Consider the following 14,870-nt stretch of genomic DNA (forward strand, 5'->3'; position numbering starts at 1 on the left):
GTCAGGAAAATAACCTCACACTGAACGTCAACAAAACTAAGGAGATGATTGTGGACTTCAGGAAACAGCAGAGGGAACACCCTCCTATCCACATCGATGGAACAGTAGTGGAGAGAGTAGCAAGTTTTAAGTTCCTCGGCATACACATCACAGACAAACTGAATTGGTCCACTCACACAGACAGCATCGTGAAGAAGGCGCAGCAGCGCCTCTTCAACCTCAGGAGGCTGAAGAAATTCGGCTTGTCACCAAAAGCACTCACAAACTTCTACAGATGCACAATCGAGAGCATCCTGGCGGGCTGTATCACCGCCTGGTACGGCAACTGCTCCGCCCTCAACCGTAAGGCTCTCCAGAGGGTAGTGAGGTCTGCACAACGCATCATCGGGGGCAAACTACCTGCCCTCCAGGACACCTACACCACCCGATGTTGCAGGAAGGCCATAAAGATCATCAAGGACATCTACCACCCGAGCCACTGCCTGTTCACCCTGCTATCATCCAGAAGGCGAGGTCAGTACAGGTGCATCAAAGCTGGGACCGAGAGACTGAAAAACAGCTTCTATCTCAAGGCCATCAGACTGTTAAACAGCCACCACTAACATTGAGTGGCTGCTGCCTACACACTGACACTGACTCAACTCCAGCCACTTTAATAATGGGAATTGATGGGAAATGATGTAAATATATCACTAGCCACTTTAAACAATGCTACCTTATATAATGTTACTTACCCTACATTATTCATCTCATATGCATCACTAGCCACTTTAACTATGCCACTTTGTTTACATACTCATCTCACATGTATATACTGTACTCGATACCATCTACTGTATCTTGCCTATGCTGCTCTGTACCATCACTCATTCATATATCCTTATGTACATATTCTTTATCCCCTTACACTGTGTATAAGACAGTAGATTAGGAATTGTTAGTTAGATTACTTGTTGGTTATTACTGCATTGTCGGAACTAGAAGCACAAGCATTTCGCTACACTCGCATTAACATCTGCTAACCATGTGTATGTGACAAATAAAATTGGATTTGATTTGATTTGTAGTTAGTTGACATGGCAGTGTTTCTCGTCTTTTTCCTACCAATGTAAATGTTTCCTGATATGTACACTGAATATTGATGCCCTATAGTTAAATTGTCCCTGGAGTGGAAATGGGATAGAATGGAGCACTGTTGAACACCACATAGAATTCCTCTATTATTGCCTGTCTGAAACAGAGCAGCGTGTTGGGACCTAGGCAACATGATAATTGTAGACAGTACCCAGCAGACTCAAAGGTGGTTGCTATCTGTTCGTGAAAACAGTGTTGATGCGTGGGAAAGCTGGCTGTGCCTGGCACTGCAGCTCTGTCTCCTCTCATGGCTGCCACCAAACTACTGGCTGCTGGAGCCACACAGCTCCATTATATGGCCAACAGCTCCACTGTGTGGGTATGCAACTCTGTTTTCCATATTTTCAGATTCTAAAGGATTCAATGAAATTCTATAGGTTCTAATATGGGTTGTTTATGCTCCGGAGCATCCTCCAGATCTGCACACGTTGGCCTACGTGTAAATAAAAGTAAGAGGCCAAATGTGTTGTGCCTCCATCTGAAATCTGAACAAACTGTAAATTGCTGATTCATGTGATATACAGTACATGTTTTACAATACAAATTAACTTTCATATAAAAATATAACTTGGTAAAGTATTGTTTCAAAAGTCTTATTTCTGATTTTGGTGTCTGTATACTGTCAAGCTGTGTGTGTCCGCCGCAGAGTGTGAAGATCCCAGAGCCTCCTCACCCTTCCATTCCCTCCCAGCTACTGCCCTTGTTGCTCCTCTCCTCTCCCCTCCCCCTGCCTGGCTGCCTCTCTGGCCATATTTTTAAGGCTTCTGTGAGATAGTAAATAATTCAGTCAGCAGTGCTGCGTACAGGTCCTAACGCGGGGAATTGCAGCCTCACTCCCGCAGTCTGCGTTCTGACCGCAGCTCTAGGGAGAACACACACACATCCAGGGAAGCTGCAGAGCACACACACACACACATACACAGTGAATATGCCCCCTCTCTGGCTCTGCTCTCTCACTCTCTGCTTCTCTCTCTTTTGAACTGCCTCTCCAAATCTTCAGTCATTTGATATCTCAGCATCAACACTACTACTGCTGCTGCTACAAGGTAACCAGAGAAAACCCAACTTCTTGAGGCTCAGCAGTCTTTGTCACTAGCCCCTGTCCATCAGTCCATCCAAAGAGGAAATATGCTGGATGCCGGATCGAGAAGGGTCCCGGAATGGCTGAGGCTGTTGGCCGGCCTAAGTCTGCTTCTCTGCCTGGTGTGGGAGACAGGGGCCAAGAGGGTCCCCAAAATCCCCCGTTGTCCTGTCACCTGCTCCTGCACCAAAGACAGTGCCTTCTGTGTGGATACCAAGGCTATCCCCAAGAGCTTTCCCCCTGGGATCATCTCTCTGTGAGTACAACATTGATCACTCTGTCTGTTCCTGTATACTCTCTGCTTTTTGGTCTATTCCTTACATTTCATTCCAAAATGATAAAACCAGCTGTTGATAATGTACATAAAGACTTACTAGATGGAAGATCTGATGTCATGCATGGTTTTTACAGATGACTTAATAATTAATGGACAAGCCTGTTGACCTTACATTAGGCTACACTTTTACAACAAGGTCATTTGGGCTTTTACAATATATTCTACTGTGTCTGGTTTCCAAAAGCTTATACTGTATACAATCACTGATCCTTTTTTTGTAACTTCTAAAGTTATACCACGGTTATCTTTTCTAAACAACAGTGAACTGTGTCTCTGAAAATGCCATTATCAAGAGAGCAAGATGGTGTTTGAGCTCCTCAAGAACGTGTGTCTGATTTTAAAGAGACTTAAGAGAAAGAAAGGAGCAGGTTCACCATGGCTTGTGTGTTTTGATGGACAGGGCTAGGTCAGCCACAACATGCTAATGAAATATGACAAATGGGCACTTTGTGTCCCTGTGCCTCAGTCTCTCCTCATCCTTGGACAGAAGTCAGGGGGAGCTAGCAGAAATTAGACTACATTGATTGGAGTAGAGCAATGGGATGTGCCTTAGCCCTCCTGGGACTTACAACAGATTCACAGCAAAAGGCATGCATGTCCTCCAAGGGATAGTAACCTTACAAAGGTTAGATAAATAGTGCACAGTAATTGGAATGACAATAATGTAATAGATTCTGTAGCATAGGACTCAGTATGGTTACATTTTAGTTATATGTTTACTTTGATTTTAGTTGATATTGACTCAATGAATTATCTTTCTGTAATTGAACATAATGTTCTTGTATTTAAAAAGCTTGGGGAATTGAAGAGCACAAGCACTACAAGGTGGAGGTAGCCTCATTTTTAAAGTGATGAATACAAGAACCTGTGAATAAAGAAACGGTGTGTCCTAGTTTTAAAAGATTTCGCCCTCCTTGAAATTCAAATGGTAATACAGATTGAGCCGCATGAGCTCCTGGTAAAACATGCCGTTCTGCATGTTTAGTTCTGTCAATAGATTGACTGTGCCTGGGGACTAGGGAGGACATCCCCTTGCAGTCTCTGTCCACTCATATTGATTAGGTGGGATGCAGCACCAACATCCATCAGGCCCTAACAATTCTTATTTCTCCCCTTCAAATGTACAAAAATGAAAAGTCTGTGACCAGATTTTTTTTAACCAAAAGCTATGCTCATAAACATGTTATTCTCATGAATACATCACAAAAACACATTTGGCTGACTGGCAACATATACACATTTAGCGTGGAACAACAAGCCCTTGTGCACAATGGGGGTTGGATTTTATATGATAAGCATGATGACATTGACTTAATGTTAGTTGATAGAGCCTGGATGATAAGTTGATTGTCTGTACTTCTCAGGACAATGGTGAATGCAGCTTTCACTACAATCCCAGAGGGAGCCTTCTCCCACCTGCACCTGCTGCAGTTCCTGTGAGTATTCATGCATGTCCCATCATTCTATCCTCACCCTTACTGTCTGAGGTAGAGGAATTAGAGCAGTCTCAACTTAACTTCTGTGGCTTGGGTCACTGAAAATGCTAAACATGTTCTCTCCAAAACACATCTTCTGTACAACAACAAAAATTCAGCTTGACCAATCTCGCTGGTTGTTTTGGAGGCAAATCAGGATAATAGATGTTGGAAGGCTAAACATATACAGTTCATTCAGAAAGTATTCATACCCCTTGACTTACTCCACTGTTTGTTGTGTTACAGTCTGTATTCAAAATTTAATAAATCAAGAAAAATCTCACCCATCGCCACACAATACCACACAATGACAAAGTCAAAACATGCTTGTAGACATTGTAGCATATTTATTGAAAATGATATAGAAATATCTCATTTACATAAGTTTTCACACCCCTGAGTCAATATTTTGTAGAAGCACCGTAGGTGTTGATTACAGCTGTGCGTCTTTTTTTGATAAGTCTTAGAGCTTTGCACACTTGGATTGTAAAATATTTAAGTCATTATTCTTTTTAAAATGGTTCAAGATCTGTCAAGTTGCTAGAAAGCCATTTTCAAGTCTTGCCATAGATTTTCAATCCAATTTAAGTCGAAACTGTAATTAGGCCACTGGAATATTCAATGTCATATTGGTAAGCAACTCCAGTGTAGATTTGGCCTTGTGCTTTAGGTTATTGTCCTGCTGAAAGGGGAATTCATCTCCCAGTGTCTGTTGGAAAGCAGACTGAATCACGATTTTCTCTAGCATTTTGTCTGTGCTTATTGCCGTTCCATTTATTTTCATCATATTTCCATTTTATTCAACCTTAATCCTTGGCAATGACAAGCATACCCAAAACATGATGCAGCCACCACCATGCTTGAAAATATGACGAGTGGTTCTTAGTAATGTGTTGTGTTGTGTTGGATTTATCGCAAACATAACACTTTGTATTCAAGGCAAAAAAAGTGTATTTCTTTGCAACATTTTTTGCAGTATTATTTAAGTGCCTTGTTGCAAACAGGATGCATGTTTTAGAATATTTGCATTCTGTACAGGCTACCTTCTTTCACTCTGTGGAGTAACTACAATGTTGTTGATCTATCCTCAGTTTTCTCATATCACAACCATTAAACTGACAATTGGCCTTATGGTGAAATCCCTGAGCAGTTTCCTTCCTCTCCGGAAACTGAGTTAGGAAGGACACCTTTATCAGTGGAGGCTGCTGAAGGGAGGATGGCACACTAATGTCTGGAATGGAATGGCATCAAACACATAGAAACCACATGTTTGTTTTTGATACCATTCCACCCATCCTGCTCCAACCATTACCATCCTCCCCAATTAAGGTGCCACCAATCTCCTGTGTCCTGTATCTTTGTAGTGACTGTGTGTCCATCCAAAGCCAAATTAATAACTTTGCCGTGCTCAAATCGATGTTCAGTGTCTGCTTTTTTATTTTTTACACATCCACCAATCGGTACCCTTCTTTGCAAGCCATTGAAAAACCTCCCTGGTCTTTGTGGTTGAATCTGTGCTTGAAATGTACTACTCGATTGAGGGACCTTAAAGATAATTGTATGTGTGGGGTGCAGAGATAGGGTAGTCATTAAAAATAATGTTAACCACTTATTAAACACGGATGAGTCCATTCAACTTACTATGCGATATGTAAAACACATGTTTACTCCTGAACCTATTTAGGCTTGCCATAATAAAGGAGTTGAATAATTGTCTTGAGTTGATATTTCAGCTTTACATTTTCTATTAATTGTAATAAAAAATCAACAAAATTACACTTTGAAATTTTGGGTTATTCAGTGACACAAAATATACATTGAATCAATGTTTTATTCAGGCTGTAAAACAAAATATGGAAAAAGTTAACTTAAGAGGTGTGAATACTTTCTGAAAGGAACTGAAATTAGATAAGATGTACAAGTTGTGAAGTAACATTTGTTCAACAATACAATCACTATAAATCTCTTGAAATAAACTGTTATTGAAAACAGTGGTGACATGGCATTAGTGAGTAAAGTGGCTCTGTATCAGTGTCATCACCCATGACTGACTCCCTTCAGTTCTCTTCTATTTAAACAATGGCTTATCTGTCTACGCAGATTCAATGGAGTGTGTGTGTTAAGATTAAGTGGTTTCAGTTTATATTAAGGCCGACCCATACTATGTATATTGAATACTTGATCACTGCCTTTAAATTTAGTAATTCTTCATATGTCCACTCCACACAAATTCAAGTGATTTATTTGTTACTGGAGGAGATGCTTTGTACACAAATTGTGTCCATTTGCAATCAAGTGTAAATAAATACACATTTACAGTACCAGTATTGAGTAAGATGTCTTCTAACCTCTCCAGCAGTATTTTTCTGGACATTAAATGGAAAGTGAAACATTTAATTCCAGTATTTTGTAAACCTCTCCCTTTCTCTACATTTCTGCAGTCTTCTGAACTCCAATACCTTCACTATGGTGGCTGATGATGCCTTTGCAGGTCTGGCACACCTGCAGTACCTGTAAGTGTCCCACTTTGTGCCTTCATTCAGTCACACACACACACACACACACACACACACACACACACACACACACACACACACACACACACACACACACACGCACACACACACACACATTTGAAGTCGGAAGTTTACATACACGTACGATGGAGTCATTCAAATTCATTTTTCAACCACTCCACAAATTTCTTGTTAACAAACTACAGTTTTGGCAATTCGGTTAGGGCATCTACTTTGTGCATGACACAAGTAATTGTTCCAACAATTGTTTACAGACAGAATATTTCACTTATAATTCACTGTATCACAATTCTAGTGGGTCATAAGTTTACATTAAGTTGACTGTGCCTTTAAATAGCTTGGAAAATTCCAGAAAATTATGTCATGGCTTTAGAAGCTTCTGATCATCATTTGATTCAATTGGAGGTGTACAGTGGGGCAAAAAAGTATTTAGTCAGCCACCAATTGTGCAAGTTCTCCCACTTAAAAAGATGAGAGAGGCCTGTAATTTTCATCATAGGTACACTTCAACTATGACAGACAAATTGAGGGAAAAAATCCAGAAAATCACATTGTAGGATTTTAAATGAATTTATCTGCAAATTATGGTGGAAAATAAGTATTTGGTCAATAACAAAAGTTTCTCTCAATACTTTGTTATATACCCTTTGTTGGCAATGACAGAGGTCAAACGTTTTCTGTAAGTCTTCACAAGGTTTTCACACACTGTTGCTGGTATTTTGGCCCATTCCTCCATGCAGATCTCCTCTAGAGCAGTGATGTTTTGGGGCTGTTGCTGGGCAACACGGACTTTCAACTCCATCCAAAGATTTTCTATGGGGTTGAGATCTGGAGACTGGCTAGGCCACTCCAGGACCTTGAAATGCTTCTTACGAAGCCACTCCTTCGTTGCCCGGGCGGTGTGTTGGGATCATTGTCATGCTGAAAGACCCAGCCACGTTTAATCTTCAATGCCCTTGCTGATGGAAGGAGGTTTTCACTCAAAATCTCACGATACATGGCCCCATTCATTCTTTCCTTTACACGGATCAGTCGTCCTGGTCCCTTTGCAGAAAAACAGCCCCAAAGCATGATGTTTCCACCCCCATGCTTCACAGTAGGTATGCTGTTCTTTGGATGCAACTCAGCATTCTTTGTCCTCCAAACACGATGAGTTGAGCTTTTACCTAAAAGTTCTATTTTGGTTTCATCTGACCATATGACATTCTCCCAATCTTCTTCTGGATCATCCAAACTTCAGACGGGCCTGGACATGTACTGGCTTAAGCAGGGGGACACATCTGGCACTGCAGGATTTGAGTCCCTGGCGGCGTAGTGTGTTACTGATGGTATGCTTTGTTACTTTGGTCCCAGCTCTCTGCAGGTCATTCACTAGGTCCCCCCGTGTGGTTCTGGGATTTTTGCTCACAGTTCTTGTGATCATTTTGACCCCACGGGGTGAGATCTTGCGTGGAGCCCCAGATCGAGGGAGATTATTAGTGGTCTTGTATGTCTTCCATTTCCTAATAATTGCTCCCACAGTTGATTTCTTCAAACCAAGCTGCTTACCTATTGCAGATTCAGTCTTCCCAGCCTGGTGCAGGTCTACAATTTTGTTTCTGGTGTCCTTTGACAGCTCTTTGATCTTGGCCATAGTGGAGTTTGGAGTGTGACTGTTTGAGGTTGTGGACAGGTGTCTTTTATATTGATAACAAGTTCAAACAGGTGCCATTAATACAGGTAACGAGTGGAGGACAGAGGAGCCTCTTAAAGAAGAAGTTACAGGTCTGTGAGAGCCAGAAATCTTGCTTGTTTGAAGGTGACCAAATACTTATTTTCCACCATAATTTGCAAATAAATTCATTAAAAATCCTACAATGTGATTTTCTGGATTTTTTTCTCTCATTCTGTCTGTCATAGTTGAAGTGTACCTATGATGAAAATTACGGGCCTCTCTCATTTTTTAAGCGGGAGAACTTGCACAATTGGAGGCTGACTAAATACTTTTTTGCCCCACTGTACCTGTGGATGTATTTCAAGGCCTACCTTCAGACACAGTGTCTCTTTGCTTGACATCATGGGAAAATAAAATAAAAATCAGCCAAGAACTCAGAAAAAAAATTGTAGACCTCCACAAGTCTGGTTCATCCTTTTGAGCAATTTCCAAATGCCTGAAGGTACCATGTTCATCTGTACAAACAATAGTACGCAAGTGTAAACACCATGGGACCACGCAGCCGTCATACCGCTCAGGAAGGAGCTTATGTTTTTGGCTAAGGTGTATGTAAACTTCTGACTTCAACTGTATATGCTCAACAAACATTATATCTGAAAGAATGAGGAAGTGGTGTTACAATGAAAGATTACTATGGTGTCCAGTCCTCAGCCAAACAAGGAAAGCTCAAGTAACATTGAATATTGTACCTCCTACCAGAGACTAGTCCTCCTTCCTTTGTGGGGCCTGATAAAGCTGAGCATGCAGTTTTGTTAATTGACAGGAAGTTGGCCACCAGGAAATATTAAGTTGCTGATGCCATCGCATTTGCTGCTTTCCATGTAAGCAATGCATTAGGCTCCATAAAGTGATTGTGTGGCTCTGGCTGCAGCCCAGCCCCAGGGCTCTGCAGCACCCAGCCAGCTCTTCCCGAGGTGGCTCCTCACTGTGAATGCTAATGAACTCATATCTTCATATCCAGTGCTGCTCCAAATGGGAGACTGACTGCAGGCTGGCTGAGCTCACACAGTGTAGCCCTGGGATGCCTCACACATCCAGAATGAAGACAGAGAATGCACCTGTAGCCAATTGTCACTTGTGGTTATCTTTCATCATTCCATCAACTAAAATTATAGATTCATCATCCTAAAATAAGGAGATGTTGGTGATATGATGAGAAATTCTCATGTGAGCATTGTTTTGTAGAGATTAATTGTGGTTGTCATTTGTGTAGTACAGGTAGTTCACAGAGCTATGTTTGCATTAGTAACTTAAGCCAAATATTGTCCAATCGACAACTTGTTTGATAGTTGGCAACATTTGCACAGTAACATTCTTTTAGTTTCTAAGTGGCTCAGTTCAATGTCCAAACAGCTGAACTTTGATACAGGGCTCAGACTATATTTATTCCTGAACCCATGTAGAGGCACCCTACTAACTATCTGATGACAGGGCAGTTTTGCCTATAAGTCATTTTTCGACTTTAAGTATACCCAAGAGACATACACCTGCTACGTTACCTCCATTAGAAAAATGTGAGCAGATGATTAATGGTTGTTTTGTACGCTTTGCACCATAGCCAGTAAAAGATTCCCTCCCCCTCTTTTCCTTACAACTTGGCTTATCCTCAAGGTTAGTCCCGCTCTTACTGTAGACAGTCCAGCCAGCAGACAGGTCCGTTCCCATTATAGCTGCTTAAGATTCAGGAAGCATTCCCTGGAAGCTAAATGAAATCTCTCAAAGTTTGCAGGACATGTTCCCCTTAGGAACAGGCTTTTGAAGTAAATAAATAAGGGAAAGACGGAGACACAATCAGGTACAATAAGACAAATATCACACTCTGAATATGGAAAACAAGGCTGTGTACTGTCCATGAGTGACATGGCAATGTATTTAAATGGTCTTGATTGAATTACAGTACCAGTCAAAAGTTTGGACACACAGATTCATTCAAGGGGTTTTCTTTATTTTTTACTGTTTTCTACATTGTAGAATAATAGTGAAGACATCAAAACTATGAAAAAAACACATGGAATTATAAACAGACTGGTACTGTATATTAGCAACTGACCCCCAGTTCTACCACAAAGCATGTTTTCTATTATAAGTATCTTGATTATCATGATTGCTTTCATCAGATTTGTAGAGAACAATGACGTCCAAGCCCTGTCAAAGCATACCTTCAGAGGGCTTAAATCCTTGACTCACCTGTGAGTATATCTTCTGACTTTTTCTCTGTAAATATCAATGGAAGAATACTTGTTACGTATTGCATGGACATGTTATGATTATTATATATTTTATCTTATCTCTGTCTCTTGTAGTTCTCTGTCAAATAATAACCTGCAGTTCCTTCCACGAGAACTCTTCAAATATCTTGATATTTTGACAGACTTGTAAGTACACTACTTTTTGAAAGGGACACGTTAGCCTTATCATAGGTTTCATCTTGTGATATGTTTTTGAAGTAACTAAGTTATCACCATGTTATTACAACTTTATTCAGCGCTGTAATTGAAAATGCGCTACCAAGAATCCTTACGAGACAGTTTTGTAAGAAGTATACCTTCTGTCATTCTATTGTTCTATGTGTTACCCAGAGACCTGCGGGGTAACTCATTCCGCTGTGACTGTAAAATCAAGTGGCTGGTGGACTGGATGGAGAAGACCAACACCTCTGTCCCTGCCATCTACTGTGCCAGCCCATTTGAGTTCCAAGGTCGCAGAATCCATGATCTCACCCCACGAGACTTCAACTGTATCAGTGCAGGTTTGCCCCAAATCATCTTGAAATTAATTTCACAGGACAGCAAGGCACTTCATTGATATATTGATAATCCTCATCTCTCTTTTCCCCTGTAGACTTTGCTGTTTATGAGACTTTTCCCTTCCAGTCTGTGTCAGTGGAGTCCTATGAATTTAACAACAATCAGTTTGTGGCCTTCGCCCAGCCTGATACTGGGTTCTGTACACTGTTTGTATGGGCACATGTGGAAATGGTCTTCCGGATGTACCATAATATAACAGGTTAGTTTCTTCTTTGACTTAATCCTTTTTTAATATAACAAATCATGCCACAAGACAACCAATGCATTCAACTGTTATCACTTAATTATAGACCAAGGGATTTTACATTGTATCTTTAAGTACATAGAGGAGACTGAATTCAGCTAAACCTGCTGCTTTCTGCTTCGTTGTTTCTCCTAGCTCGCTCCGCTGTCTACTGCAAGCCTGTGGTCATAAACAACACTCTTTACATGGTTGTGGCTCAACTTTTTGGAGGATCCCACATCTACAAGTGAGACTTATTCCAATTCTTTATTAAAGGCAAAATGTAATTGATCTGTTAATTTTCTTAGCCATTGGCGCTTTTCCATTAAGACTTACCCACACACCAGCGGGCCACCAGTGTTTTATGTTAATGTAAGCTCTGGTGTAATTGTGTTTCCATCAGAGGATGACACTTAAGACTTCCCACTGGGCACAGACGTCAATTCAACGTTGGTTCAACGTAATTTCATTGAAATTACGTGAAAACATAGTTGATTCAACCAGTGGCGAGCACAATCAACAACTTATGCATAATTCAAGACTGTTGATTTGTGAGGTGTTAAAGTTCACAGTTATCAAGTGTTATGTAAATGACAGCTGAAAAGTACCAGCCGCCGGGCTTGGCCCCAAGTTAGAACAGGTCTGCCAGAGCCATGGCCCAGTGAGGCACGGGTGCCAGCCTTTGTAAATAGAAGCAGAAAAGTCTGAACCTTTTGGGTAAAAAACTGGGGTAAATCCTTATTGAAAATGTGCCAAAATTGTGTTACGATTAGATGTTTGTGATGATGATTTTGGGATGGCTGACCTGGTTGACACCTTTTCAGGTGGGAAGAGGACCCACAGCGATTTGTGAAGATTCAGGACATTGACACCACACGTGTGAGGAAACCCAACTTTGTTGAGACCTTCCAGCTGGATGATGAGTGGTACTTTGCCGTGGCAGACAGTTCCAAGGCAGGCTCTACGAGCATATACCGCTGGAACAGCAACGGTTTCTACTCCCACCAATCCCTTCATCCCTGGCATCGTGACACACATGTGGAGTTCCTGGATGTGGAAGGGAAGCAGCGTCTCATTCTCTCCAGTGCCTCTCAGCCCCCAGTGGTTTACCAGTGGAACCGCAGCCTGCGCCAGTTTGCCTTTCATTCCCAAATCACTGAGACTTTCGACGTGCAGATGGTCAAGCATTTCTGGGTGCGCAACGTTCTCTACCTTTGCCTTACACGCTTCATTGGTGACTCCAAGATTCTCCGATGGGAGGGGCAGCGCTATGTTGAGATTCAGACCCTGCCCTCACGTGGCTCCATGGCTGTGTATCCATTCACTGTGGGCCCCCGCCAGTATCTTCTCCTAGGAAGTGATTTCTCCTTCTCTCGAGTTTACCTGTGGGATGACCTCACCCAGCGCTTCCAGCCCTTCCAGGAGCTCAACATGAGAGCACCCCGGGCCTTCAGCTTGGTGTCTGTGGACAACAAAGACATGCTGCTGGCAGCCAGCTTTAAAGGCAACACCCTAGCCTACCAGCACCTAATAGTGGATCTCAGTGCCAAATAGATCAATCCAGCTGAATCTACAGTATGAGACCATTCATTAATCTGTGCTGTTGTGGAGAAGCAATCTAAGCCATGCAACTAAATGCCTGTTAAATTGGCAAAACAAAATGTAATAGTACTAATGAACAGGAAATGCATGATATCTTCTGATATGTCTGAATCAATTAAAACTGGATGTGTAATGACAGAACATATCACCATAACTAGTACATCACTATGCAACATCACTACTTACTTGACCTACCATTAATTTATGCTCTGTGGAAAATATACTTGGAGGTCAGATTATGTGAAAAGCATGTGCATCTACTGAACTTTTCTATTGGATGTTTCAAATCCTTTAATTCATGAATATCAATATAGGAAAATAACTGTTCACATCAAATAGTTGGACATTCTATGAAATGATAGTTAAGATATTTTGTTCAAAGCAATACTGTAATCTGCATGCCATAATGTTCTCTTAACAGTAGATAATATTTTCTAAAAATATTCTGTGTACATTTTATATTGCATCAAGGTAATAATAGCAATACGTGTTAATACATTTCGCTCTGTTGATCCTGAATGATACCAATATATTTTTGTTTAATTACAATGCATGTGCACATGTACAGATTTCCCTAAATAAATGTTTGGTTAACTGAATAGGACTTGAAGGTCGTCAAGCTCCTGTCATCACCGTGTGTGTGTGTGTGTGTGTGTGTGTGTGTGTGTGTGTGTGTGTGTATATTACATATATGGACACCTACTCATTCAAGGTTTTTTCTTTATTTTGACTATTTTCTACATTGTAGAATAATAGTGAAGACATCACAACTATGAAATTACATATATCGAATCATGTAGTAACAAAAAAAGGGTTCAACAAATCAAAATATATTTGAGATTTTTCAAAGTAGCCACCCTTTGTCTTGATGACAGCACACTCTTGGCATTCAAGCTTTGGACTGGTACTGTATATATTTTTTAAATATCTACAAGCCTGTTTTTGCTTTGTCATTATGGAGTATTGTGTGTAGATTGATGAGGCGGGAAAAAACAATTCAATCCATTTGAGTAAGGCTGGAACGTAACAATGTGGAAAAAGTCAAGGGGTCTGAATACTTTCCGAATGCACTTTACAACGCTGTTCATTGCCTTATATTTGTTTTGGACTTGGGGACTGTGAGGAGACCCCTTGTGGCATGTCTAGTGGGGTATGTCTGTCAGAACTGTATGTTATTTTCAACAAAGTAATGTTTCTCATACAATCAAGAAGTGATGCAGTCAATCTTTCCTCTACCTTGAGCCAAGAGAAACAAATGCATCTTGTTGATATGAGTCCTCTGTGTGAATGCTGCTCACATTTATATAACCAGGCAATACTCAAGATGTGATAAAACCAGAGCTTGCAGGACTTGTTTGGTTGAATGTGTTGTTGAAAAAGCAGAGCACATCTTTATCATAGTCAGAATTGTCCCTATCTTTACAACAACAGAATCAATATGCTTTGACCATAACAGTTTACCTTCTAAGGTAAAAAACAATAAGTTTTACTCTCCTCTACTTGCTCAACAGCCACATTAATCATTATCATACTCAGCTGAGGCCAATACTTATGGAATTATTTGTACCAAATACAATGCTTGTGGTTTTGGTGCATGCTTATTGATAACTGGAAGAATGCATCAAGTGCAGCGCCTGAATGCTGCTCATTACAGGTAATTGTAAATAAGAATTTGTTCTTAATTGACTTACCTGTATAAATAAAAGTGAAATAAAAGAATGAAATAAAAAATATCTTCATAAGAACCACTACAGAACGTTTTGTATGATCTTTTATTGGCCACACAATTTTCTGGATATAGCTCCTATATGGTCACTACATCCAATTGGTGTGGACATCGCTTTAGAATAAAGTTCTCCAGCATTAGTCACATTTATGTCAAAAATAAAATAACTTGTTTCAACATTATTCTTCGAATAGCCTATACCGGTATATACACATTGTTAGTAGGATATTATGA

General features: G+C 40.6%; 1 protein-coding gene across 1 annotated transcript; it reads left to right on the forward strand.

Annotated features, from left to right (window-relative positions):
* The first annotated feature begins 2,153 nt into the window (after positions 1-2,153).
* Positions 2,154-14,654, forward strand: LOC135550685 (leucine-rich repeat LGI family member 3-like). Its single transcript, XM_064981753.1, has 9 exons — positions 2,154-2,471; positions 3,917-3,988; positions 6,469-6,540; positions 10,396-10,467; positions 10,582-10,653; positions 10,858-11,027; positions 11,120-11,284; positions 11,465-11,555; positions 12,133-14,654. Exons 1-9 carry the CDS (start codon positions 2,263-2,265, stop codon positions 12,860-12,862), a joined length of 1,653 nt encoding a protein of 550 aa, XP_064837825.1. The 5' UTR covers positions 2,154-2,262; the 3' UTR covers positions 12,863-14,654.
* Positions 14,655-14,870: the final 216 nt, after the last annotated feature.

This window comes from Oncorhynchus masou, chromosome 1 (genome assembly GCF_036934945.1).
Source record: "Oncorhynchus masou masou isolate Uvic2021 chromosome 1, UVic_Omas_1.1, whole genome shotgun sequence".
NCBI lineage: Eukaryota > Metazoa > Chordata > Actinopteri > Salmoniformes > Salmonidae > Oncorhynchus > Oncorhynchus masou.

Bases quoted from the DNA above. Each gene is read 5' to 3' on its own strand.
- LOC135550685 (XM_064981753.1), top strand. From the start codon at position 2,263: ATGCTGGATGCCGGATCGAGAAGGGTCCCGGAATGGCTGAGGCTGTTG. The intron at 10,468-10,581 runs GTGAGTATATCT...TGTCTCTTGTAG, and splicing joins CTTAAATCCTTGACTCACCT to TTCTCTGTCAAATAATAACC. The intron at 11,285-11,464 runs GTTAGTTTCTTC...TGTTTCTCCTAG, and splicing joins GATGTACCATAATATAACAG to CTCGCTCCGCTGTCTACTGC.